At 38.3% G+C, this 26893-nt stretch overlaps 2 protein-coding genes across 3 annotated transcripts in view; both read right to left on the bottom strand.

The window, feature by feature from the left end:
- Positions 1-16088, bottom strand: part of cubn (cubilin (intrinsic factor-cobalamin receptor)) — a 60553-nt gene extending 44465 nt beyond the window's left edge. Inside the window, exons 1-19 of the mRNA XM_033986259.2 lie at positions 15893-16088; positions 13703-13832; positions 12707-12802; positions 12085-12123; positions 11441-11542; positions 10577-10680; positions 9872-9998; positions 8421-8589; positions 7624-7755; positions 7457-7552; positions 7192-7316; positions 6256-6448; positions 5436-5554; positions 4519-4753; positions 3920-4101; positions 3672-3834; positions 3176-3366; positions 2419-2575; positions 1869-2044 (exon numbers count right to left, since the gene is read on the bottom strand). Of these exons, the coding sequence (XP_033842150.1) occupies positions 1869-2044; positions 2419-2575; positions 3176-3366; positions 3672-3834; positions 3920-4101; positions 4519-4753; positions 5436-5554; positions 6256-6448; positions 7192-7316; positions 7457-7552; positions 7624-7755; positions 8421-8589; positions 9872-9998; positions 10577-10680; positions 11441-11542; positions 12085-12123; positions 12707-12802; positions 13703-13832; positions 15893-16005 (2649 nt within the window). The 5' untranslated portion in view covers positions 16006-16088. The remainder of the gene's footprint in view (positions 1-1868; positions 2045-2418; positions 2576-3175; positions 3367-3671; positions 3835-3919; positions 4102-4518; positions 4754-5435; positions 5555-6255; positions 6449-7191; positions 7317-7456; positions 7553-7623; positions 7756-8420; positions 8590-9871; positions 9999-10576; positions 10681-11440; positions 11543-12084; positions 12124-12706; positions 12803-13702; positions 13833-15892) is intronic.
- Positions 16089-18648: 2560 nt separating this feature from the next.
- trdmt1 (tRNA aspartic acid methyltransferase 1) lies at positions 18649-26418 on the bottom strand. 2 transcript variants are annotated; one of them, XM_055229967.1, is made up of 12 exons: positions 26140-26418; positions 25133-25242; positions 24575-24651; positions 24423-24494; positions 23977-24042; positions 23814-23883; positions 23418-23501; positions 23261-23338; positions 22485-22717; positions 21412-21469; positions 21199-21328; positions 18649-20699 (listed from the first exon to the last, which is right to left on the bottom strand). In XM_055229967.1, exons 1-12 carry the CDS (start codon positions 26201-26203, stop codon positions 20584-20586), a joined length of 1158 nt encoding a protein of 385 aa, XP_055085942.1. In that variant the 5' UTR covers positions 26204-26418; the 3' UTR covers positions 18649-20583. The 2 variants fall into 2 exon arrangements, with proteins under 2 accessions (XP_055085942.1, XP_055085943.1); XM_055229968.1 differs by having other exon boundaries at positions 20027-20699; positions 22485-22702; positions 26140-26365.
- Positions 26419-26893: the final 475 nt, after the last annotated feature.

Below are 26893 nucleotides of genomic sequence, written 5' to 3'. Positions count from 1 at the left end.
TTATTAGCTAACAGAGTCAAATGTTGCTCCCTTGATGTCCGTGCAAATTGGGTAGAGTTGGCCACAAATTGTACTAATAAGATTAAGAGTAACCCAAGAAATTTGTCAAGTAGCAAAGAGTATTTATATGAAGTATTTGGGGAAACTACTACTGAAGAGCGGTGCAAGAAACACAAATGTTCAGATCATTTCATATCGTCAACATAAAGCTTTTGTCACTTGTTGACTGTTACTTAAAACTAAATATTACTTAAGTAGGAGTAAAGATACAGTAGTACAAAAAGTAAAATGTAACTGAGAACTACACATCTCTGTTTATAGACTTCCTCACAATGGGAAGAGTAACCAAAATTGTATACTCCAGTACAGTTACTTAAAACTTTAGATGTGCTCATAGAAGTTTGTTTTTCAGGGTTTGTGGTCTTTGATGGATGTTTGGCCACAGGACGGACTGTTTACATCCCAGAGGAGCCGTCGGAGGAGCCTCTAATCCCACATGGGCCTAGTTCATTTTGTCCAATTTGCAAGTTTCTTGAATAAAAATTCACAGTGTAAAAAATTCAAATGTGAGAGTTACAATTTTGAAAAAAATGGGTTCTGCCCACAATGGCCGACTTCCTGTAGGGCAGGGGTGTCCAAACTTTTTGCAATGAGGGCCAGATTTGGTGAGGTGGGTCTTTGGTGACAATTGGAGCTCGTCGAGTTCTAATTTTTGATACCACTCACTGTCATGTCAGAGCATGTTTACTACTTGATTTTTGCCATTTTCCATGCTCCGGACGCGGTTTTAATTAGTCCCTCGCCGGGACGTTGTCCGAGGCTCGGGCCTAATAATATTAATAATGATGCATCGGATTTATAAAGGGCATTTTGGACACTCAAAGATGGTTTACAGTGCATAATCCTTTCCCCCACACCCGGTGAAGGTAATCTACTATTGTAGCCACAGCTGTCCTGGGGGCGCGAGGAAGTGAGGCTGCCAATCTGCGGCATCGGCCCCTCCGACCACTACCAACACTCACACACACCCAAAATTCATACCAGGCAATGTGAGTGAAGTGCTTAAAGGACATAACGACACAAGGACACTGGCGCCCCACTGATGTTCTGAACGTTCTCCTATCCTAGGACTAACCAGGCCAGGTCTAGGGAGTTGCTGTACATATTTGGAATTCCGACTGTGACTATCATAGCAACCAAAGGGCCAATCCAAAACAAGGCTGTTGAAAGTAATGCCTTTTTCTGCCCAGACAACTGGTCTAGCAAGGAGTGGGCAACACTGTCAAACCTGTTGCTAACACTAGCGGGAGTGACCTTGGGGAAAGAAGGCACCTGATTTGTTATTAATGCTCATATCTTGATTTACAGACAAAATTGTGAAAGAAAAAACATCAGGATCATTTAGAGCGAGTTAATACAAACATTTTACAACCAAAATGATGAACCTGACAGCAGTAGTTACAGAGGGAGGCAATGTTTTTTCAATAGAAAGTGAAGTCGAATAGAGTCAATGGAGTCCATGCTCACTTCTTATTAAGAATACAGGTGGCTAGTGTGTTGGCTACATACGTCCATTTATATATAAAGCCTATGGTTTGGAAAAGCCTGTAGTTCTCCCCATTGAGTTATCAAACCTGTCCGGGTTACGGGTCAACCCACACATAACGACAGACCACCTCAGCATCCACCATAGTTACACTAGACCAGGTGGATGTCTTGCCCAAGGACACACCAACACTATGCACACTGTTTTTGTTTTTTTTTCGAGGATGATGAATCTAAATCTTTCTGTGGTTTGTCAAATATCCTCAAGGTTATTTGTCACATCTGCACATCTGAGTTGTGCACATGGAGCTCATGTGTGTTACCTGCACAGAGTCATATTGACAGGAGCTGCCCTCTACGCTGAAGAACAGGAAGTTGAGCGTGACCACATATCCCGGGGGCTGGCTGATGACCCACTCACACACTTTGTTGTGCGGGTAGGAATCTGGGTGGAGAGGGGAGCGGATCTGGCCTGTGCCCGACAGCACCCCCCCACATGCTGTACACAAAAGGGGAGAGTCAATCAACAATATAACACTTTATAAAGCTATAAAACCCTGCAACGAGGCAAATTTATTCATCCTAAATTCTTTAATCCTAAAAGCCTTTTATAGACATAGTGGAAGTGCAGTAATGCTAACAAAATATAAGACAAATTGTTGAAAAATAAATCCTTTTGGCTCAAAAATTATATTTCTCAATAGAATGCTTAAATTCAATGAAACACACATTTGCGATTGAAGAATGATATAGTTTCCTTTAGTTGTTTAGTCAATGAATCAGTTGATGGTGTTTAATTGACCAATTATTTTAGGATTTAAGATTAGGGTTATAAGCATTTATACCACACAGACACACAGCTCACACACTCACCCACAGTGTAGACAGCCCTGAAGCCTGCGCGGGTCACAGAACTGTCAGACCGAAAGCGGATCCACATAGAGTTAGAGGAGGACTGCAGAGGAGCAGGGACCACATCCCCACAGTATCGACCAATCAGAGGGGCCGTTTCTTGGAGCCCGTCGCGCACCTGGAAGACAATAAATGTCCATTTTTAAGTGTGACTTGATGTAGCTGGTTTCTGTAGAGACAGATACAAGCTGATCGAGTTGGCCTGGTGTCCCACAGTGTCCGGTAGTAGTTTGATGAAATATCTGGCCCATTAAACTCGAGATTTCGGCAGCTACTTTGTTGTTGCGTGGGACATTGATCTTTCTGGTTCTCCTCCGCTCTGCACTTGTAAAAATATGCCGTCGAGTGACCAGAAGACTGATGGACATTGTGTCACTTTAACAGAGTTGTATCAGCACAGCCACAGAGCACTGTGTCCTGTCAGGTAAGCCTCCCACTTATGTGGGTGTTTGGTCAAAACAGACCATGTAATTACTTGCTGCTTTATGATTAATGCAACAATTTCTTTGGATTAATCACATGAATTCACGTGTTAACTTTAACAGTCTTTATCTCATAGCTGTGGGCATGAGTCCACTGCCAGTTATGCACTGGTGTCCAAAATCCATAAAAAAAATCCTAAAATCCACAAAATGAAAGCCATGCACATTTGGTGTGGGTCAGTTAGCTAACATACAGCTATCAGCGAGGTCACTACATAGTGAAGATGTTAATGTACCTCCACATAGTCGAAATTACAGTTGCTGTGGCTCTCCAGGTTCATGTGGGTGAAGTTGAGGGCCACCTTCTCTCCCTGAGGCAGGCGGATGAGGTAGATGCACTGACGGTTGTGGGCGTAGTTGTTGGGCCAGTTTGGAGAAATGATGATGCCCTCTGAGTCAGTGAAGGAGCCCCCACAGCCCGGGTCACCTGCGTCACACAACAGGACCAGACACAACTTAAACCAAGGATTGTGGCTTGAACATTTGCCTGTTTGATCTTCCCCAAATCCTGTCAAATTTGCATTCACTTTTTAGCTATGATCTAGTCCAGAACATATCACAATTTTAATTTCATTGTTACCTGAAATAAAGACTAAACTAAACCAAACTAGAGCAAATAACCTGTTCAAAGAGACACAGATATCACTGTCTTACATTTGACTACTTTCTGTATCTACATCTCATGTATTACATACAGATCCTGGGGTAGATTAAAGTAGATGTTAGCCGTACTTGGAGAGGTGGTGTAGGTGATGTGAAAGCCCCTATCAGACACAATACTGTCTGAGTGGAAGTGGATCCAGGCGTTGGGTCCGGTGGTGACCACAGGGGGCGGTGACGAGGTGCTGCAGTATCGGCCCAGGAGAGGGTCTTCAGGCAGCAGGCCATCACGCACCTACACAGTAGTCATTTTTTGTCTTTTACAAATGTGACCTATGTTAGATAATACTACTATTACAGTAGAAGTTCAGTTCTGATACCTCCAGATAGTCATAGTGGCAGTCAGGGTGTGTTTCCAGGCTCAGGACCCCAAAGGCAAAGGTAATGAGCAGGCCAGGGTCCACGGTGACGCTCCAGAAACAGTCCCGGGAAGGGGGGTAGTTACCGGGGTAACCAGGGGAATTAATGCTTCCGTAGGGGGCGGTCAGTTCACCTCCACAAACTGAAGGGAAAAACGCATATACACAGTGTTGAGAAGAATACTTGGATTGTATTTACATTTGTAATGTATTTACAGAATAGAATGTGATAATACAGGAAGCACTCCACTGTGTTTTTAAACTCCATACACCTTCACTAGAGTCATTGGGATAATTTCTGCCCTAAAAAACTAACCTACTAACACCAGGTAAAAGGAAACTGTTAACTTGAAAATTAAAGTGACATCACAAGGTGGAACAGAGCATATTCAGCTTTGGAGATGTAGACAGAATATTAATAAATGGTTACTCAACATGTGTGAATGAAACAAAACACAAATCCAGGTATAATGTTAACAACATTTTAACATGACTAAAAGCTCACAAAACTCAATACAGGACCTTTAAATAGCTCTAGTGTCAGTACAGTAGTATCGTACCTGGGTCCTGAGACTGCCACACCACAGTGAAGCCCCCTTTCTTGATAGAGTGGTCCGATCTGAACCAGAAGTACAGTGCATTGTGGGAGCTGGACACGGCGTTGGGATTATTCTGTCCACAGTATCGTCCAATCATATACGCTCCCGCGCTCTCACCGTCGTGGATTTGAAGGAAGTCTGCATTACAGTTGTAGCTGCTCTCCAAGTCAAAGTATGGGAAAGTGATGTGCAAGACCTGTGCAGTAGAGCAGAGGCAGGGAGAGGGTAACATGGGGTTAAACTATTTTGAATAAAGTATCTCATTACAGGTTTTATGATTAAAGAGCCTCTTCAAGTACTTAATGTGCATTTGACACTTAAAGAGGGTTTTTTTTCTACGGGGTATTAACTGCTAAAACATAACATATTTAGATCACTACTGTTTTTGAAAATACGCCAAAAGCAGTGTATTAACATGTTCAATAAGTTCCAGTTTCATTTTTGATGCTCTGAGTCCCTCCTCCCTTTGCTCTCCAGGCTAAGTCACTCCCCTTTCAGAGCACTATCACAACCTAATCAGTGTGCATCCTGTAAATGCAACTACAGCACATTGCATCAGGTTTGTCAAGTTGCTGTGCAGTTTTGTATGATGCTTTTATATATGTGTGTGTATATATATATATATATATATATATATATATATATATATATATATATATATATATATATATATATATATATATATATATACACACACACATATATATGTATATATATATATATATATATATATATATATATATATATATAGAGAGAGAGAGAGAGAGAGAGAGAGAGAGAGAGAGAGACTTTTTAGTGTCGTGACAACACTACCTCAATTCAGAGGACATATAGTAGGACAGTATAATAAATATATAACAGTATTAAAATAAGAGAACCTTGTTGGACTCCGTGCGGATGACCCAGGCACAGCTGACCATGTGATCGTACTCATCATGTCCGGGGTTGTTGGGATAACTGAAGGAGCCAGCCGGGCCGGTCAAGACACCACCACACTCTGAGAACAGCACAGACAAGTTCAATTGCAGGCTCACTTTATGGAGTTAAAGCACCTATGACAGGTTGGACTATTCATTTCACTAAAACACAGTTAAAGCAAATTTTTTTACTTTTTTTTCTCTCTTTTTTCTCCATTTTTTAGGTTTTAAAGTTGACTTCCTGGTTGGAAATCAAGACATCCATCCATAAGTGTTACAAGTGCAACAGCCATGCATCTGTAAACACCTTTATTTTGTTGAAATCATGTTTAAAGTATTAGATAAATGTGTTTCCTATGTGTGAATTTTATATATATATATATATATATATATATATATATATATATATATATATATATATATATATATATATATATATATATATATATATATATATATATATATATATATATATATATATATATATATATATATATATATATATATATATATATGTGTGTGTGGGGGTGGGGGTGTGTGTGTGGGGGGGGGTGTTTGTGAGTAATGTCCTTTTATTGTCTCTAGGTGACAGAGTTGCGATTTCATTGTGAAACAGATTTCGGATTTATGATCTGACAATAAAGTACTGCCAAACCTACACCCCTACCCCCTGGAGCTCGTTGTTGCGTCTGGCAGGTGTAGGTGCAGGTCTAAACTATCGCCTTGCCCTTTTGCCCTACCTTGCGGTGGGGTCTGGCACACATAGCCCCCCTCCCTGTACCTTGCTGTGGGGTCTGGCACATGGGTCCAGTCCACTGGCTGGGGCAGGTGCAGCTGAAGCCATTGACCTGGTCCACACATGTCCCTCCGTTCTGACAGGGGGAGCTGGAGCACTCGTTGATGTTCTGGTCACAGTGCAGTCCTGCCCAGCCTGGGCTGCAGATGCACTGATACCCTGGAGACGAGCTGGAGGACTTAGACACAAGACACACACAACAGAAAACAAGAGAACGTTCACTTTCAGTACACTTCAGGGTGTTTAGATGCAGTCCACACTATTCCCTACTAGATCTGTAGTTGACAAAAAAAACTCTTGTTGGACTAAAGACATGTACTGCATGCACTTCATGAAGTGATTGTGTATATTATGTATACAAAATTAATTTGCCACAATGTGATGGATACTTGTCTACACACAAACCCATCACAGAAAAAATTATTTATTTAATGAGTGCAAATACATTTTATCTCATTGAATTAATTAAGATAATATAAACTGGTTTCTTTTTACTACTGTACTTTACTTACTATATTAGTGAGTTGGGTTATTTCTCTTTCAGAGGCATTTATTTTCCATGTCTTGAATAAGACACCACTGGGAATATCAAGTGCCATAGTGGGGCGCCACTGGCAACCCCTTGCTGTGTCCTTAAGCAAGGCACTTCATCCACATTGCCTAATGTGGTGTGTGTGAATGTTGGAGGTTGTCAGAGGGGCCAATGATGCAGATTGGCAACCTCGCTTCCGTCAGTCTGCCCCAGGACAGCTGTGGCTACAGTAGTAGCTTACCAGGAGTGAATGAATAATGTACAAAATTGTAAAACAACTTTGACTGTCTGGAAATATAAGTTATATAAGAATAAAAATTAATATTATAGTGGTCTTTTCCCATATGTGAGTATAATCACATTTAAACATGGTAGCCTCCCTCTCTTACCACACACTGGCCGTTGACACAGGGGTTGTTGGTCTGGCAGATGTTGCTGGTCTGGGTGCATCCGTTGGGTCCATAGCCATTCCCAGTGTAACCAGGAGGACAGGTGCAAATGGGCAGACTGGAGCCTGCATGGGGACACACAGAGAGGACATGTCCACTCTCTTATTATAAGATTATCACAGCAGGAGGGAAGACAAGGAAAGGTAGAGTAGAAGGTATAATCCAGGATAAAATAAAACAGAGAAAGGCTTTATACTGTGTGTACCTGCAGTGGAGGAGCACGTGGCCAGTGGGTAACAGCCTCCATTGTTGGTCTCACAGATATTACTCTGGGTGCAGGTTCTACCATCTCCCTGGTAGCCTGAACACATAACAACATATATCAAGGGCTTATTGTATCTATCTTTATTAGGAGTGTCTGATTGTGTTTACCAGGAGGACAGGAGCCACAGTGGAAGGAGCCCATGGTGTTGAGGCACTGCACTAGAGGAGAGGTGGAGCAGCCGCCGTTGTTAGTGTTGCACTCATTGACATCCTGACAGCTATAGCCGTTCCCCTGCCAGCCTGGGACAAAATCACATTATTATATTATTAGATTTATATCACTACTGTCCATAAAGTCCTATCCATACTGTCCTGATAGACATCAGCACTGTCAAGTTTTTATATGCAAAACCATTTTAAAGTTTCAGACCTTTCAGACCTCTTTAATTCCTCAAATTTGATGTAGTGTAGCCAGATACTCAGTTTTTGTATAGTTTTTGTGTAGGGCTCTGCAGTATATATCCAGTTGTAGTGTAGGGTCTAAATATTTGTCAAGATGAAACTGTATTTTTTCATAATTTTGACAAACATACTCAATTTAGAAAAAGATTTTGAATTAAATTTGATCAGATTTAGTATCTAGCTGCTACATCATAACCAATTGAAGGGGGCCTGAAAATATTTCTCAGTATAAAATCCATTCAAAGTCTTTTTTTTTTGCTTACCTTCATAGTATAACCCAGACTTTAAGCGTACATGACAGTTTGCACAATACACAACACATATACTGCATTTTCATCTAATGCTTTTATACTCTTACTCAAATCAGTATTTCCCATTATTTGAGAATACTATGGTGGCCACTATAGTCCAGTTTTCTCATCTGCATCTGAAGAATACATGCTTCTCAGGCTCACCAGGCTAATTTTGTACATTTGTATACTGTTGTAACGTTATAACAGTACCAGCGGGACAAGTTCCGCAGTAAAAGGAGCCCTGCGTGTTGAAGCACTCCACAGGGGGGTTGGAGGAGCAGGGCTTGTTGGGCAGGCTGCACTCGTCCACATCGGCCACACAGGCTGGGTTCCCTGCTGGAGAGTCCCAGCCGGGCTCACAGATGCACTGGTACCGGGGCTGCACGAGAGGCACATACACTCAGGTACATTGTCAGGACATCTGCAAGTAACTATTCATACTATTTCTACGTTCCACGTGCACACAGTAACTTTATAGTATACATTACCAGTCAAAAGTTTGGACACACCCTCTTGTTCAGTGTTTTTTCTTGATGATTGCTACTTTCTACATTTTCTATCCATACAGAAGGCATCAAATATATATCCTCCCTTTACTTTGTTGACAGCGCTGCAAACCCTTGGATTTCTCTCAATGAGTTTCTTGATGAAGTCTCCTGAAATGGTTTTCACTTCACAGCTGTGCCATATCAGAACCAGGAAAATGCAAAAAATGCAAACGAAGAACCATAAATGAAAAAGTGTGTCCAAACTTTTGACTGGTAGTGTATATAAAGGTAGGCATGTTACGATGTTTTTACAAATTTTGAAGTGCGATATATTGTTGAAGAAAATATTGATGGTAAAGGTTAATACTGAAACAAATTTATGCCTTTGACACAATAATCCTAAAGCCTGATAAACCTAGTAAACACGTTTGTAAATGTACAATATCGTTAAAAAGCATGAGCAAAATGTGTCTATAATGAGTCATAGAAGTTAATTATTCAACCCTCTGCTGCTCAAATTTTATCATAGTACAGAAAAATAACACAAAGTTTCTCAGTACACAGAAAAAGCCCCCATGATAAATACTGACCCCTAACAACTATTGTCCCATCTATCATTTATTGAACAATAAGTCGTAGTATTTATTGTGACAGGAGGTATATATATATCGAGGTAACCAATGCTACCTTCTGGATGTTCACACTGAGATCGGTTAAAATGAAAGTCACCATTACCGGTACATTGTTCAGATTGTGACAGGATCATGTTGTGTAATATAAAGTGCTCATACTCTGCTGTTTTGCTGTTGTGTTTTGCTTCATTCACACATATTTAAGTCACAAACCCTGTATACTTAGGCTGTGTCCCTCTCTCAAACAGAAAACACTCAGTTCCACCTTGCAATGTCATTTGGCAATAAAAGAAGTGCCCCTCTGTGTTTTAAATCATTTGGACAATTTCAGCCTTCTACTGAACTAAAAGTAAAAGGAGCTGTTAACATGAAAACTACCACTACATGACATCTCAAGGTGGAACAGAGCATTTTGAGCTTTGAAGATGATGACTTAATGACATTCTAACATGGCCTAATGCTCACAATAGTCTGAAGCCAAATGAATATATTCTAACCCTGACCTATGGGCCTATTCCTTGAGTGTATGTGTACGTGGTACCTGTCCAGGCGTGACACGGTCTGCATCGATACATGTCCCGTGCACACACAGATCCTGTCCCGCGTTCCTGCAGTCGTCATAGCGCTGGGTGCAGAGAGTTCCGCTCCACTCAGGAAGACAGGTGCATCTGAACAGGACAGGACAGGAGTGTGAGTGTGGACAAAACTGTTACAACACTGCATGTGTACTTCAGTAATATTAGTTTAAAGTACTCTCTTGCAGTACAGTTAGTCATCTCATTTGGAGTGTGCCCGTAAGTGACTGCAGCATTATGTCAACAATGTGAAAAAAAAAAAATTCTACTGGATATTTTCTACTTACCTTCATAATATATCCAAGACTTTAGCATTTATATCTTTGGAACATAGTAATTTGCACAATAATCTGTTTTAGCAGTTTGAACTCAGCAAAACATGTAATGCATTTTTCATCTAACTCTTTTTACTCTTCCTTGAGTCAGTATTTCAGTGTGTCATTAGGCAAGACACTTCACCCTCACCTTGTATGAATGTGGTGTGTGAGTGTTAGTCAGAGGGGCTGAAGTGATTTTTTCCAACAAAATGTATGCATTTAAAAGTCCAATAATAATTGACTGTGGTGCCATAGTCTCATCAGAGCCTGCTTGATATTTTATGGTTCTAAACACCAGCACTTTTGCTTTAGTACACTGTAAATAAACTGTAAAAATAAAATGTAACTGCTTACGAGAAAGCTCCAGGCGTGTTGAGGCACGTGGCTCCGTTCTGACAGCCGCTCAGAGTACCTGCCAACGTCTGACACTCGTTCACATCTGTGTCACAGTTTGGGCCCTAACAGCAACACACAGCCATATACAGAATTTAATAGTACAACACACAAACATGTACAATACGTCAATAACAAACTTTAATATTAGAGTATAGCAAAGAACGTGTGGTATGTGGATTTAACAGAAGTTTGAAATTTCACCACTTTCATAGTACAGTTTTCAATCTTAGTCGACTAAAAGGGGCCATGGCCACGACCAAAACTGCACTCAAAAGGCTACACCTGCACGGGACTTCATGCAAAAATATTTGTGCAGAAAAAAAGTACTAGGAAACAATGTACTTTTACAAATACAGATTAAACTTTAATTTGCCCTTTTATATAGAAATACCAAAAAATACCAAATCTTCAGCTAACTCCCTCACTTCTCCATTCTCCTGTTGTCCCATATAAATCCTCATAATCTAAATAAAATGATTCCTCGATTAATACAAGTTTTGCTCGACTAAGACTCCATCGTCCGATTAATCAATTAAACCCCATAGGGTGTATAGGGGACTTAAAAATATTTCTGCAGGATAATAAACATGATTAAAACAAGAAAATAGAATAGTTGTTACTGGCTATAGTAAAAAAAAAAAAAAAGAAAAAAGAAAAAACACACTACACTATATAGGGGGTTCTCAGGGGGTACGCGAGACAAACAAGGTTTGGAACCACTGGATTAAACGACTAAGTGACTACAGCTCTATATGGAGCATATATTAGCTTGTATAGGAAACAGTTAATTCCAGTCATTTGACCACAGCCCGACATACTGACCCTCCAGTTGAGCGGGCACAGGCAGTGATAGGAGTTCAGCAGGTTCAGACACGTCCCTCCGTTCTTACAGGGGTTACTACTGCACGACGCCTTCTGCACCGTCTGCACAAGAACACAAGTTACACAATAATAATAGAATCATAGAAAGTACAAGTCTCATTTCAAACAGCACAAAGACACATGGGCTTTGTGGTCAGAGTCCCTTTTCAGACCAGGCTCAGTTGGGCTTAATTCAAACTTAGTAACTAATATATTCATGTTAATCATTATTACAAATACTGCTCCAGTAATAAAAAAGTAAGCTCTTTCGGTAATAAGGTTAAGGTACACTTTATTGTCCCTGTAGGAGAATGTGTCCTCTGCATTTGACCCATCCTTCAATGCCAAAGGGGCATCTCCTCAGGAGCAGAGAGCACTGCAGCACAGTGCTATGGGACCCATCTCCAGAGTTTGAGCTAGTCTTGATCAGGAGTACCTCAGCTGGAGCATTTGACCTATTGTGCATGTTTTGTGTTGATGGGGAAAACCGGAGGAAACCCTCCACCCTGCCCTGTTTTAAACCAGTTGTAGACCATTGGTCCTTGGGTCACTTTTTCTGAGGTGGAAAGTTTGAGAAGCTCTGCCCAATATATGTCAGAGCTTACCATCTCCAGAGCCGAGACTTTGCTCTCCAGTGTTGTGACCTGAAAAAGAAACAGTAAGTTATCTGTGGGCTTGTGTTAGTGCTACTGTGCGTACTTTTAGAAAAAGACACTGACTTAATCACCCTAAAGCAGGTACTAACACCAAAAAATATTATAAATGTACAGTAAATAAGTAGTAGAATGAAACACTTCAGTTTTTAGTTTGTATCTATAATGAGTCAGATAAGTTATTTATCCAACAGTTTTAGCTCAAATCCTATGGTAGTACAAAAAATAACAACTACTGTAAAGAAAAAGTTCCCATGATAAATATTGACCCCACAAATGATTGTTCCATGTAACATATATTGAAGAGTAAATCGATATAGTAATTATCGTGACAGGCCTAGGCACCGCAGTTTTCTAACACGAAAGTTAGCAGACTTGTTTCTTTCATAAAGTTGTTTTAGATCAATATTCCAATTTAAAATGTGCAAATTATAACATAATGATCCACAGGTGTAATAGGTTATAACTATATAGCAGTCCTGTTCAAACCCTTCTTACGGTTAACTGTAAGATCCTGATGACCTACTCCATAAAATTAAAATACCCCCTCTTTTAAACAAAAAAACAATCTGACCTTGGTGGTGAGATGGTTGAGTTGGGTGGTGACCTCAGGGGGCACTGCTCCTCCATGGGCCTTAATGTCGTCAATGTCTGCTTTGTTTGATTTAATCTGCAAAAGTGTAGAAAGTGCAGCAGGTTAATGCAATGACGAGAAATGTCACGATGCAACAATTTCAAACCTGATTTTAATACTAAGGAATAGACTCAATTCTCAGTACCGATCCTGATTCCATGATGATAATAAAAACATTCTTTATTTAGACAATAGAATGCCTTTTTCAACTTTAAATCGTAGTACTTTCTTTTATATTGCCTTATTGCCTATGTCTGTGTAATCCCTCTGTCGTCCAGGTTGGTCCATGGGCGTATACCAGTCTATGTGTCTTATACTTGTTCTGATACAGCTCAAAATCATTCAAACTATTCAGGAAAGGTTCATTTCTGTCCTGTGAATGTGACGTTTTGAGTATCGATACTTGGATGGATGGATGGATGGATAGTACCTGATTTTCGATACTTTTGACAACCCTAGCAATGTCCATTTTATTACGCCAGAAATTTTGTCTAGAAGATAATACAGAAATAGCTATTTGACTATATACAAATTAGAATATGGGACTTGGGGTTGTGTCATCATACTGTACCTCAGAATCTACAGTTCAATTTTATACAGGTGCTACATTCTAAACTTAGCATTAATTCAAAAGTACTGACACTATAGTGCAGTGAATGTTTTTGCCAGCAGCTTATCGAGTTGTTCCATGTCTCTTTGTTGATAAATAAAATTATGAGATTGATTCAAATCTAGTTTCGATACTAGTTTTAAGAATTGATTAGCACCTGGGCATTGATATTTTTAATAACACTTCTCTGCCATGACATGTCCAGCTCTGTTTAGGCAGTAGATCATGAGGTTAGACTGTTACTTACAAATACTGCATTAAAAAGACAGTTCATGTTGATTTTCCCTGATTGAGGCTGTCATAAATATTATATAGTGTGATCTTACCTGTGTTATGAGCAGGGTTAGGTCCTCGTCGCCCACCTTCACTCGTCCAGATGCAGAGGGCTTGAAGCAGATGTCTTTGCTGTTCCCCGGGCTGAACACCAGATGCCCATCCTCTGACAGCATGCGGGGTCTGTACAGAGACACAGGGAAATCAGACCGTCAGAATAGTAGCAGGTATGTCAGCATGTCGTCAGTCTAAAGTGCATATGGCAGGTTTTCATGTTTTTCTAATTATGACCTGGTTTGACGGGATAGTCCCTGTGCTAAATATTGATCATAGTTCTAAGTAGAGGTAAGGTGTTGTCATTTATTTTAGTTGGTTTTCATAACTATTGTGTAACTTAGGAAATTGGGACAACTATGAGACTAAACTGGACCATACACTAGGGCACCATATATCACATCAAAGCAAAATCACAGTCACGATAGTAGGGGCAATTATCAAATCACAAAGGCTGCAGTTATTTACATAATAAAAAGTCCTCTACAAAGAACAAAATATCCTGTCTTTATATAGAATGAGGATTCTTGTGTTAATTAATCAGTTCATGTCTTCTCTCAAATGTGAATGCTCCTGGAGTGTTTTACAAAGTGCACTCTGATAGAATCCTGAAATTAAAATGATAGCCTACATAATTTACTTGCCGTTTTCTTCTTCAAACAAGGGTAGAGCTACACAGTAATATTTCTGCTCATGCTTGGTTATTTTTACGGTCCATTGTTATAATAGCCATTTAGCCAGGACTGTTAAGGTGTTGGTTAAGTAGGGCTGAACGTATGCTCCCAAACTTAAAGCAAAATTTGGAAGCTTTGTGTCCTCTCTTACAGTTTGACCAAGTCAAAACGCTCCAGTCACAGCCCCTGTGACAAGCATCTGCAGGTGAAACACAGTGAGTGAGAGAACCAGCAGTACAGGGCTGTCTTAAACAGCCTGGCCTCAGGACACATTGTGCTGGGGGTGCTGTCCTGTGTGGCCCTGCTCCTCCAGATCTCTGTACCCGGAGAGTTTCATCAGGGCCCACATCAGCCCCTGGGCTACGCTCACCCACTTCACCCATCTCAAGAGGAGGAAGGCTCTACACCAGCTCAGGGTCACCACCCTCAGAAAAGGCTGCTGTCGTTTATCCTGCCTTAGAACCAGGCAGATTTGGCTTCTATAACTCCAGGTCCTCCTGCGGACACTGTCCTCCTGTGGACACTGTCCTCCTGTGGACACTGTACCATTGTCCTACCAGTATTTTTGGACAGATCGTGTTCACTTGGTATATATTTTACTATTACAAATGACCCCTTTATTATTACAGCCTGTATCATGAAACAATGTGATCGTAGTAGCTAAGTCCAGTTTTTGTGAAATTTCTGGTTTGTAATGACTGAACTCATTTTGTTTGGTGATCAAAATATGGCCAAGCTCATTTTTTGAGTAACATTTCTAATGAGTGAAGAGCCCAGCTCTACCAATCAGGCAAAACTCTTTTTTTTTTCTTCAATTTTTGCTCTTGTTAGTAATTTTTCTACGTCACATACATGCCTTCAGATGGTAACAGCATCCAATCTGTTCCCAAAGATGTAACTTTATAATTTAATTTAATAGAGTGATATGGGACATTGTACGTTTTTTCTGCATGTTCCTCCCAAAGGGACAGAATCTTAAAGTAGCACCTACACCACACTTAACAGTCTTATACTTAACAAAATGTTGATGAATTGTACAGAAGAATTTGTTGATAATTTAATTTGTTGTTAATTCTAAGTCAGATTTATTAATGCTTTAATCAAAATGTTTACATTTAACCTAGTTACTAGTCAAATCCAGTTTACTCAAATAGTCAGTAAGATATCCACATTATTCTGTATCTAATATGACAACAAAATGAGGCAAGGAATTTCACCTGGTTCTGTCCATTTTCCACATCTACGTGTGCCAAATATGGTATATTTTGGCAGTTTTTACACATTAAATGTATCAAGTTTTCAACATTACATGATGAAAAACTGGTTATATATATTTTTTTGTACATTACGTAAAGCACAGAAGAAGTCTGAAATTGATTAAGATGACCTTAAAATGTAATTTAAAAAAAAATAATACATCATTATCATTTCATCATTTCAGTTATAACCCAAATAATTTTGCTTAAAACTTATTTTCTTAATCAAGCATCCCTAACTATAATAATTGTAACTTACTGGTCCAGGATGCCCGCTCTCTCCTCTCCTCTTTCTCTGTCTTCCAGCTCTCCCTGAAGCTCCACCAGGAGAACCACCAGGAGCATCCAGAACAGATGACAATTCCGCGCCATGGTGCTGTCCTGGTCCGGCTCACTGCAAACCTCCCGCCGTCCTCTGGTTCATAGGTACGAGCTGTTCTGGAGGTACTAAACCAAGACTTTGACTTGATAGTGCAAAAATGTCCCATAATGTGAGAAACGCTGCTTCATCAACACAGCACATGACCAGGGCAGATGAGTAACCAGCCAGATAGAGGTCAGGAAACCAGGGCTCATAAAAACTCACCTTAAGTGATCTTTAATAATGCTTATATAAATATAAAACAATGCAGAGGTAGTAGTCAGTTACATGTACCTGAGGAACTTTTTTAAAGAAATGGTACTTTTCAGAGTACTATTCTAGCTGCATACTTTTACTCCTGACTAATATTTTTCTTATTACGTAACGATACTCTTAAAGTACTCTTAGTTTTGGTTTGTTTTCCCACTGTGAGTAAATCTACAAGTGACAAAAGCTTTATATTGACAATGTGAAACAATTTGAACATTTGTGTTGCTTGCAGCAGATTTTGCACATTATTTAATATTTTGTCTTTCAGATTACATTAACTTCAAATTATATCAGATGTTACACTCAGACAGCTAATTTTACTTAAGTAATAGTTTTCCCACAAACTGTTTTACTTTTATATGAGTAACTTCTTTCTTTTTTGTAAATCTACTTAAGTTACTCTTACTTATAGTAAAATTTTTGGCTACTTTAGCACCTCTGAAAAAATTGCTTTGTAATGTGAGAAAGAGTTAATGCGTTTGTTTGAGACATGCTATACACCACTACTTACATAATGTGTGCTCATAAAACAGGTGTGAAAGAAGTACAAACACTGTCAGAGGTAAAAGTACTTCATTGGTATTTCTAAAATGTTGCGATTGCAGGGTTTAAAATTACATTATATTCAGTTGTGTTCAATAAACTGAAATACGGGTAAAATAAAATAGTTATTCACAATACAGCAAATCAAAACATAAATAATCACAAATAATTATCATAAAATTTACATTGGTAATTATAAATCTGTTTATTTGTATATAAATGATTATATTGTTTTAATAATAAGTACACCAAAATAATTCTACAGAAACATGATTAAAGATGTATAATGTAAAAAAAGAACATTTAAATTCAAATAATATCTTGTTTCATATTTCTCATGGTCCCTGTAGTGGCTTTGTTCAGATGCATAACAAAATCTGATCAAATTTCTGGAGCTGTAAGATTATTTAAATGTTTTATCTCTCCAAAAATGTAATAAAAATGTTTTTGAGAGTGTATGTAACAGCAGTCAGGGTCCTAATCAACAACGGGTTTCAGTCACATGACATTTCTTTGTTATGGGCATCATTTTGAGGACTTTAGACCATTCAGAAATAGAATTGTAACTGCCCTAGGTTTTCTTTTCTTTGAAACTCATGGGTAGTGAACAATCTGCTTCATCATTTGTGGATTTTCCTTTTGGATTTATAACAAATCTAATCCAACTTTAAAAACAGCACAGTCGACCAATGTGCAGTACAAAACAATAATTATAAAAGACAATAAAAATAGATAGACTGCAAAAATACAGACGCATAAAACACACTATACACTATAAAAGTCAACATTAATCACAATTAAATGCTAAGGAGAATAGGTGAGTTTTAAGAATCGATTTAAAAACAGGAACTGACTCAGCCAGTTTTGGACCTGGAGCAAGGCCATGGAAGCATTTAAAAACAAATGCCATGATAATTACTATATTGACTTATTGCTCAGTAAATGAAGGGTGGAACAATAATGTCGTGGGTATTTTGTCATTTTTCTGCACTCTTCCCTGTAGTACAAACTTTTTACTAGGGCAGTGCTTCATTTTGCTATTTATTTATTTATTGCAGCTGAAGTTTTTAACAATTTTGTACATTTACAGTAGTTTTTTTTTTTGGGATAATCCTACTTCGTATATTGTCTATATTTTCTTCACCAATACATCAAAATTCAAAATGTGTTATAATGACAGGCATAATGTCAAAGCCCCAGCTCGCTAACAGAAGAATGTGGTGGTGATTGTGATGTGGTCAGCTGAACACGTCTATAAACTGCTCTTGGAGGATATAAAGTTGAGCTGTTGAATATCTCGGTGCAGCTTCTGTCACTAAATTCAAGTTAAACATCACCCAGAGGAGCGGGGCTAAAACACAGGGTCATGTGACACAGCTAACCCTGAAACAGAATACAGAAAGTGCATATTTTTCTAATTCCGACTTGGTTTGCTAGAATAGTATCTGTGGTGAATATTTATCATAGTTTTACTTTAGTTAAGTGCCAGTTTATGGAAAAAAGTTGAAAAGAACAAAGATATAGAAAGTGGCGCTGAGTTTTATGACAGAGTCCTCTGTCATCAACATGGAAAATTCTATCCAGTGTAAACAATGACTTGACAAATAAATGTGTCATTTATGTTTATTAGTCTAATCATAACTAGTGGTGCAATCTAACAAACACTTAAATTTTAGGTATCTGTACTTTCTACTCCACTACATTTTTGAAAAAGACTGAAAAGTAAAAGTATTTTTCCTTAATGTCTGAGGCCTGCTGAAAAGGCTGAGGTTTTGTTTTTTTTAAAGATGTTTGTAGTTTGAGCAAACAGAAACCCACAAATAAAAGCAGCCAACAAAATTCAGCTCAAATTTTTATCAAAATCACTACATTTGAAGCCTTCTAATACCTCAAAATGTGTGCGAAACACTTTTACATTTTACTCCTTAAGTACATTTTTTAAATAATTTAATACCATTACTTATAGATTATTTTCATGTGATGCCGTAAACATTATGGTTGCTCAAAACATCATGGAATTACTTCTATATACTTCTATGTCATTATCTGTTGCCCAGAAGGAACCAGGAAGAAAACCTTTGAACTTCAGCAAGACAAAACTTCTTTTTCTGGTATGAGCGGTCTAACCTGCTGTATGCATTTTAAGTTTTGGTTATGGTTTGTTTTCAGACAGATTGTCAGGGTTTTCTTCTTCCGAGATTATTGTAGTGATATCATCAGTTTCCCTTGGCATATGGCAGTATTTGTTCAATAAATGACAGAAGGAACAATGACTTTGAGGCTAAATGCTTCTTCCATGTGTATATTATCTTTGCACTAACGGGGCATATTTAGGTAACTTGTTATAATACGATAAGTGAGTTGAGCTGTTGATGGTAGAACAAGTAACTTCTATAATGTATACTAACTATGCAAGTGTTTCATCCCATGTATTTGTTGTGGCTCATGGTTTAAGAGACATTGTTGATTTAAAATAGGGTTTTCTGGGATTATCCAGCTTTATTGTTTCAGTAGTATATTCAATATTATAAATTATCAGGTCTATATCGCCCACAACTGTGCAGACCTGGTTCAGTCCCTGTTCAGTCCGACATGACATGTTTCTACCTTTGTACCGCTACGGCCTCTTTAACCCTGTTCTCACAGAAAAAGGTGTTTTTGCCCAAGCACAAAAGTGTTTTGCCCAAGGACACAATGACATAACATCCTTTAAACCTCTATTTACACCTTCATCAGATTGAATCCTCTATTAACTATCTGTTGAATTCCTACTTTGAAGTGAGCAGTGACCAGTCTTACTCTGACCATTTGTTCCCCTAAACTCATTTTGTAAGCATTATTACAAGAGCAAGAAGGCACGGTGGGTTCACTGACCTAAGGAGGAGTCTAGAGGCTATACAGACAGGTTTATGGTTTATGACAATGTTTTGGTGATAATGCTGTAACAGAAACACATGTTTATAATGAAGGAACTTTTTGTTATTGCCATGCTATTGCCATTTGTCATCAGGCAATGGTCCAACTCCATACAAAACTGTTATGTATGTGGCTTACATACACTTTTATATACATGTTATACAAGTGCATATATATATAAGTTAATATTTTCCCATTGTATCACTATGTTTTCAGCAAACTGTAAAACACATTTACATAATTCATTAGATAATCTTTAACAGAGAACATTATCAGAAAGGCCAATATTTTGAACTAGGGCTGCAAGATTAAAACATAAATGATTAGCAATTTGTGTTTTATGATTCTGTCCAAAGTTCATATTTTAAATTTGCCCAGGATCATGCATTTGAGACTGAAATATGAATTGCTAAAGTAATACAAGGATGAAGGCAAATATGATAATTGTGACCATTAAGATTTCAGTTTTGATTCGATTGAGGAATACCATCCATCCATCCATCCATTTTCTTCCGCTTATCCAGGGCTGGGTTGTGGGGGCAGTCAGTCTGGGGAATACTTGTTAGAAAAATACATTCATATTTTTTTTACTAAATCAGTCCTAATCTGCTGAGTGATATGAAAATTTAGGAAAAGGTAAACATTTAAGTAACCATATTTCCTTACAGTACACACTCTCTTGAGACATGCAGCCTGTGTGAGTGAATAATGCCAGCAAGAGTTACAATAATAGTTCATTTGTTGCTGACAGAGACGTTTGTGTTGAACTCTGTCCCAGTTTTGATGTTGAGAATAGATCCAGTAATCCCAGAGACGTTAAGCACAAAAAAGGTCAAACGTACTGGCTGCAGTGTCCAGTCCTACAGAACTGTGTGCTGTGAGAGGAGGATTTGCAGCAGCTTACACACCACCTCCACATTCAGACTGTTCCCCAGCACCTTGTATCTCTGCTTCACTGGGACGTCCTCTGGGAACGCTGTAAAACACATGAATACACCTATGAGGCCTGGATATGAGCTATGGTTTATATTTATACTACATTATATTAGACATGATCTGGGGAAGTAAAGTCATAGCTCAAGACAAGAAAAATAAAAGAAAATAAATGAAAAATTTATCTTTTAGTGGATAAAATGTAATGTTCTCTTTAATATATTTAGTCAATTTAACAATACTAAAATAAAAAAAAAATGTAATTCAGTAATTCACAATGTTATTCGATTTTTATTTTATTTTTTTCTATTTTACCGCTGCAAAATATCAACTTGGTCAAATCTATGATGAAATTAACAGGCATAGATGTTTTCAGACGTAACCATTGCCATTTATAAGCCGACACAAGGGGGCAGTATAACGCACTAATTTAAACTAGTCCCTCGCATCCACTACTGCTCTCAGTGCACTCTTGCCTGCCCCCTGCTGTTAAACATGTCCTGATAAGAGACTGGTGCCTGGAGTTGAGTGTCAGGTCTTACCAAAGCTCTGAGGGAAGCCCATGATGTTTGCCACTTCCCTGGGAGAGAAGTATCTCAGTCTGAGGGTGTGTAAGCGCCTTAGCCTCTGCTCCTCGCTCAGCTCCTCCAGACCCTGGTACACCTGCTCCACCTGCACACCACACAGACATCACATACATCAGGGACAACGTAAGCCTCATCCCCCTGTATGACTGTGCGACGGGGCGATCTGACCTCTGCCTCTGAGGAAGACTGCAGAACCGAACCAGTGCCTTCTACGTAACGGCCGTACCTGGGACACAGCGAAAGTAGTAATCAAACCAGTTATACAAATACAAACTGGCAATTTTCTAATCTCTGATGCACTTTGAGTAATACAACTTTTTACTGGGAGCATTTAGATCAAGCAAAGACATTTTAAGATGGAATAAAGTGCAGTGGACACCATGCTTATAGCACAGAATTAATAAATAAAAAAGCTAAACATTTAAGCTGTAATATCAATGTAATCCTGTATTGCAGCAAAGAAAAGAAATAATAATTGGTTTCGCTCTGAGGAGGTGGTAAATCACACCCATAGTGGTTTAGGAATGTAACTATACAGCAGAATAATATCACAGTATTCACCTCATATACTAAAGTTCACTATACAAGTAATACTTATCACGTGTATTTTAGGCATTCCAGTGTGTTAGTAACTGTCCATGATAATATTGTAGGACTTTTAATATTTAGGATTTAACAATAGCTCAGTGATCATTTTGTAATAAGTTTATTTTTTTTTATGTTATTTATCATATTAGAAATGTCTGTATAAGACACTGGTGGCAGCAAGGAAATGTCAGGAGGATTAATCTATTTACAATGAACTATGTGTAACATTTTTATTTTAAATTTCAATTTTGACTTATCTGTGTCCCCAGATATAAAGTAAACGTGTAAAAGGTCGTTAGCACTACCTAAACCCCAGCACCAACAGTCAATCATTAATCAGTGCTAGTGCAGCCTCTGCAGCTCAGTGAGTGAATTTTGGAGGTTCTGAGCTTTCACACAATGCATGGCCTGTCCATACACTGAGAACAAGAACTTGTATGTTTCCTCTATCTGCAAATTAAGGCCCTGGCAGCACAGGTTCAGTTGTGATTGTAGTACCTTTTTAAACAGTAAGAGCTCAGGCTGCATATAGTTCCTTTAAATGTAATAACTATTTCAAAAGTAATCAACGTGAATGTATTTTACTCTTTGGTCATACAGGAAAAACATCCCCAGCATGATGTCACTGCAAAGTATAAATTGGGAGAACAAACCCTTTGGTGAAGCAGATGGACCTCCTGCAGCTGGGCCAGACTATATCCAGGATATTGGCGTATCGGAGCAAGGTTTTGGGGGGGAGCAGGTACTGGTCCATGTCCAAGTCCAGGTCTGGGTCTAAGAAGTCCTGGATCTGCCGGATGGATGGGTCACTGTTCTGCTTCTGCTTCCTCTGCACCTCCTCGGGGGTCTCCAGTTTGTACAGCACCTGTCCCTGTTCCACTTCAGTCTGAGTGAGAGAGGAGGGTCAAAACATGTACTCAAGCTCAAAATCATGTGAAGGTTACTTCAAATGAACTCAAGTTAGTGTTCTAATGATGCATAAATGTGGTCTTCTTCTGATACAGCTCAAGATCATTCTAAAGCTATTCAGGAAAGGTTCATTTCTGTCCTGTGAATATGACATTTTTTAGTACTGATACCTGTTCAAATGAACATCTACTTTCGATACTAGTTTTAGTATTGATTAGCAAATACCAAGTACTAGTCCAAACAAATCATATAAAAATGTAGAGTTTGGATGTATGCATAATATGACTTTTATTTTAGTTCAGACATTATGACACTGCAAAAACTAATAAATGTGTTAAAATGATAAAGAATAGTTGTTACTACTCTGTTGTTTTATACTTGTTGTGACACAGCTCAAGATCATTCAAAGCTGTTCAGGAAAAGTGAATTTCTCTCCTGTCAATGTTTAGTATGGCTTAGTATCTGAAAATAATTGAAAATAATTTACCCCTTAAAGGTTACATATTATCTTACAACCCACCTCTGGCTGGAAAGGAGTCAAAACCGTAGGCTGTTCAGACACATCCAGATCCATGTGGAGAGGAAAGGCTTCTAAAATCTAACAGGAAAAACATTAAAGATAAAAAAAATGTTTTTTTTATATATATAAAAATTATACTCAAACCCCAGAGTCTTACTTGTGAGTGGGTCTCTGTACTGAAGCCTTCCTCTGAGCGTTTGGCCATGAGGAAATAACGTAGCCGAGAGTTTGGGATGCCCACCTGGAGTCACAAATAGAAAAACGTGAGCCAGTGTAAACCCAGACACCTAAAATGTGTTCTTTTGAAAGCAACTTCACATAGACAACTCAAAGTGATCACCTGCATGATTCCATGGAAATAAAAAGTTGAAACCATAGTTTGGAACATTCTCCATGGAGATCAGATACGTTTTATGTTATACTATGGGATACTATAGTGAATGGAAAAAATATTTCCATGGAAACAACAATTTTTCTACCTGTCAAACACTTTAAATGTTCTGTGACTGTTAGGCTACATGTTTTCCCTGACTGTATACTGAAATACTCTTACACTTGTCGGTGACACCATAATTTCTTTAAAATGATATCCACATTCATTCAAGGTTTTCACCAGTTGATTCCTATTGACAAGGAAATATTAATAATTAATCAAACTGTAATTAATAAAACAAATGCATTGGTACAGTCCATATTGTTATACACTTCACTATTACCTGGCACAAGACTCTTCGAATCCCTTAACGTTCTCCAGGAGGATGTAGCGAGGAGGAGGACTCAGTCTAAAGAAGAAAGTAAAGCAATAAAAGAAACAGGCTGATGTAGTTAAACTACTCTTTTCACTAAAACATAATTCAAGGCGCTGTATCAGATTGTTATGGTTTTAAAAAAAAAAGTAGTTCATTTTAAAAGATTGTGGTGATCCAAAGCAATTCCTCACTTACATTCTGAGCATCCTAATTATTCACTGTGAAGAATTTATAAGCACTTTTCACTACTCTGAGACCCGGGAGAAATTTTGTCATAACGGTAAATCTAACAGCTCTTAGCAACCTAATGTGCACTTCCTGATTATCAGACAATAAAACACAAGAATCAGACAGTACACAGATTTTGCATAGGCCACTTAACTAATGGAAAACTATGATAAATATTTAGTTACTTTGGTAGAAGATCCAGAACATATAGAAAGCTCTTGGTTCGTTGGTCGACCACATCACGTTTTAAGCCTAACCTGCAAAGACCAATGGTTAGACCTTATCACTACCTTGCATCAGTATTTAAGATTGTTGATTGTAACAGGTGGAGCAGTACCTGGTGAATGGCTGACAGGGCGGGCTCATTAAAATCATATCAATAGATAATTTGTTGAAATCTTCTAGTGGTATGCCCTGAGGAGAGAAGGGAAAAATAGGACATTAAACGTGATGCATCGGCTTCCCAATCAACACTCTACCAACTGAGCTACTGTCTACAGCTCTAGTACAAAGGAGGAATATATACTGCCCTTCTCATACTCATATACCAGAGTAATACGAAAGGGTACTGCATAATCAAGGTGAGTTTTACTAGGTAGTGTAGAAACCAAATTAGGTTATGTTTTAATAATAGGATTTCATATTTCAAAAAGACGAATTCACAAAAAATTGAAATATGAAATGACAAACTAATACAAGTACAGATCTAAACTACAGGGCTATCACATTTTATGCAGAGTAAATTATGGTACTTCCTAAACTGCAGGCTTTGTCATTTGCGAATTGCGTCCATTCAAACTGGGATTTTGATTCGTTTGCGATTCATCGTGCAGCGCAAACTGAACTCTAGTCCCAAATTAGGATAAGTTTGTTTGTGTGAGTCTATAAGCCAAACCTCGATAGACTTGCTCCACATGGGAGTGCTGGGGAAGTTGTGTTTGTAGATGTGGTTGGCTGTGGTGTTGATGTCCACAGCAGCCACCACCTGAGCAGGGACGCCACAGCCTGAACACATGAGAAAAACAGGGCAACATTAAAAGGTCAAATTTAAGATTCAAATTCACTTGTAGAAACTCTTAACCAGGGAAGGAAAGACATGTGGACTCGAGTAAATATTTTGCCATTTTAGCCTTTTACTTAAGTACAAGTACTGATGCCAAAATTGTACTAGCTAAGTAGCTAATTTCCATCTGCAGTCCCTGTTACTCAGGTAAAAATAAAAAGTACTCAGAGAAACAGTGAAACAATCATAGCTCAATTGGTTTTATTTTTTTTAAATAAACTTTGTTCCGAACAAACTACCCGATCCACTTGGTCCTTTGTGAACCGAGCATAGTTTCAAAAAGATCCTTGGCCTTTGCTCAGTCGCCTTTACATTTCAAACCATCAGACAGTGGAATCAGCTCAGGACAGTCTGAAACTGTCTGTAGATTTTAATAATTTTAATAGAAATTTGAAAAAGTACATTATTTAGATAATCAAACGTGTCCACATCAGCCTAGTTAACTTGTAATGTTCTGTATCCAACATTCAAATAATCTTTTCTTTTGTAAAATAAGGGATTTGTACATGGTCCCTGACAAATAAAAAATAAATATATAAATAAAGAAATGACAGGCAAATGAACCAACGATTTCACTAGTCAACCTAATAATAATACATAGCAATATCAAATCCTATAAATACTTAGTTTCAGATGACATCAGAACTTTCTCTAGAACAATATTTAATATAGAGGAGGACAGCTAAAATAAATAATGGTGAAATATTTTCTTTTTTTTTAATACAGGAAGTTAAATGGTCTGGCCTCTTATTTTAGAATATAACACCACCAAAATGTAGCCAGTTTTATTTCTCACATAATTTTAGCAGCTCAGCCTCCAGTCCAGAGGGTGAGCTTACCTTTGAGAGCGAAGTGCATGCCTCCGATCCCGCTGTACAGCTCCAGGACCCGGAGAGGCTCCATGATGGCACCGCGGGCATCAGAGGGGCATCAGAGGGGCATCAGAGGGGCATCAGAGGGGCATCAGAGGGGCATCAGAGGGGCATCAGAGGGGAGAGAGGACACACCACTGGGGCAGACACTGGGACACGGACAGGAGTAGATCACGGAGCAGCGTGTCAAGTGAGAGCAACGTTGGTCCCTCTCGTGTTTTGCTGTGACTTGCTCGTCTTGCATTCGTGCGCACATTGTGTTTTACCGCCCCCTACAGGCCTCTAGTTATGTTTCACTATTCAAGCTAAAAAAAATAATAATAATAAATAAATAAATAAATAAATAAATAAATAAATACATTTAATAAAATAAATAAGTAAAATAAATACATAAAATAAAAATAAAAATAAAAATAAAAATAAAAATAAAAATAAAAATTAAAATAAAAATTAAAATAAAAATTAAAATAAATGGGCACTGGACAAGATCTCGCGTCTTGTCTCCTGGACCCAATCTTGTGTGGTGTCTCGTAAACAAACAAATAAATAAATAAATAAATAAATAAATAAATAAATAAATAAATGGTAAAGAAATGCATACATAACAAAACAAAATGATAACAAAACTGATATAAATGTGAATGTTTTGCTTGCATGACTTAGAATAAAATTGTAGAAATGTTCGAGAATGAATAAGAGGTGTTAAATTACTTACTATTAC

This window comes from Periophthalmus magnuspinnatus, chromosome 20 (assembly GCF_009829125.3).
Source record: "Periophthalmus magnuspinnatus isolate fPerMag1 chromosome 20, fPerMag1.2.pri, whole genome shotgun sequence".
In the NCBI taxonomy this organism is placed as follows: Eukaryota; Metazoa; Chordata; class Actinopteri; order Gobiiformes; family Gobiidae; genus Periophthalmus; species Periophthalmus magnuspinnatus.
The sequence above is the reverse complement of the archived record's forward strand: the minus strand, read 5'-3'. Positions and strand labels throughout refer to the sequence as shown.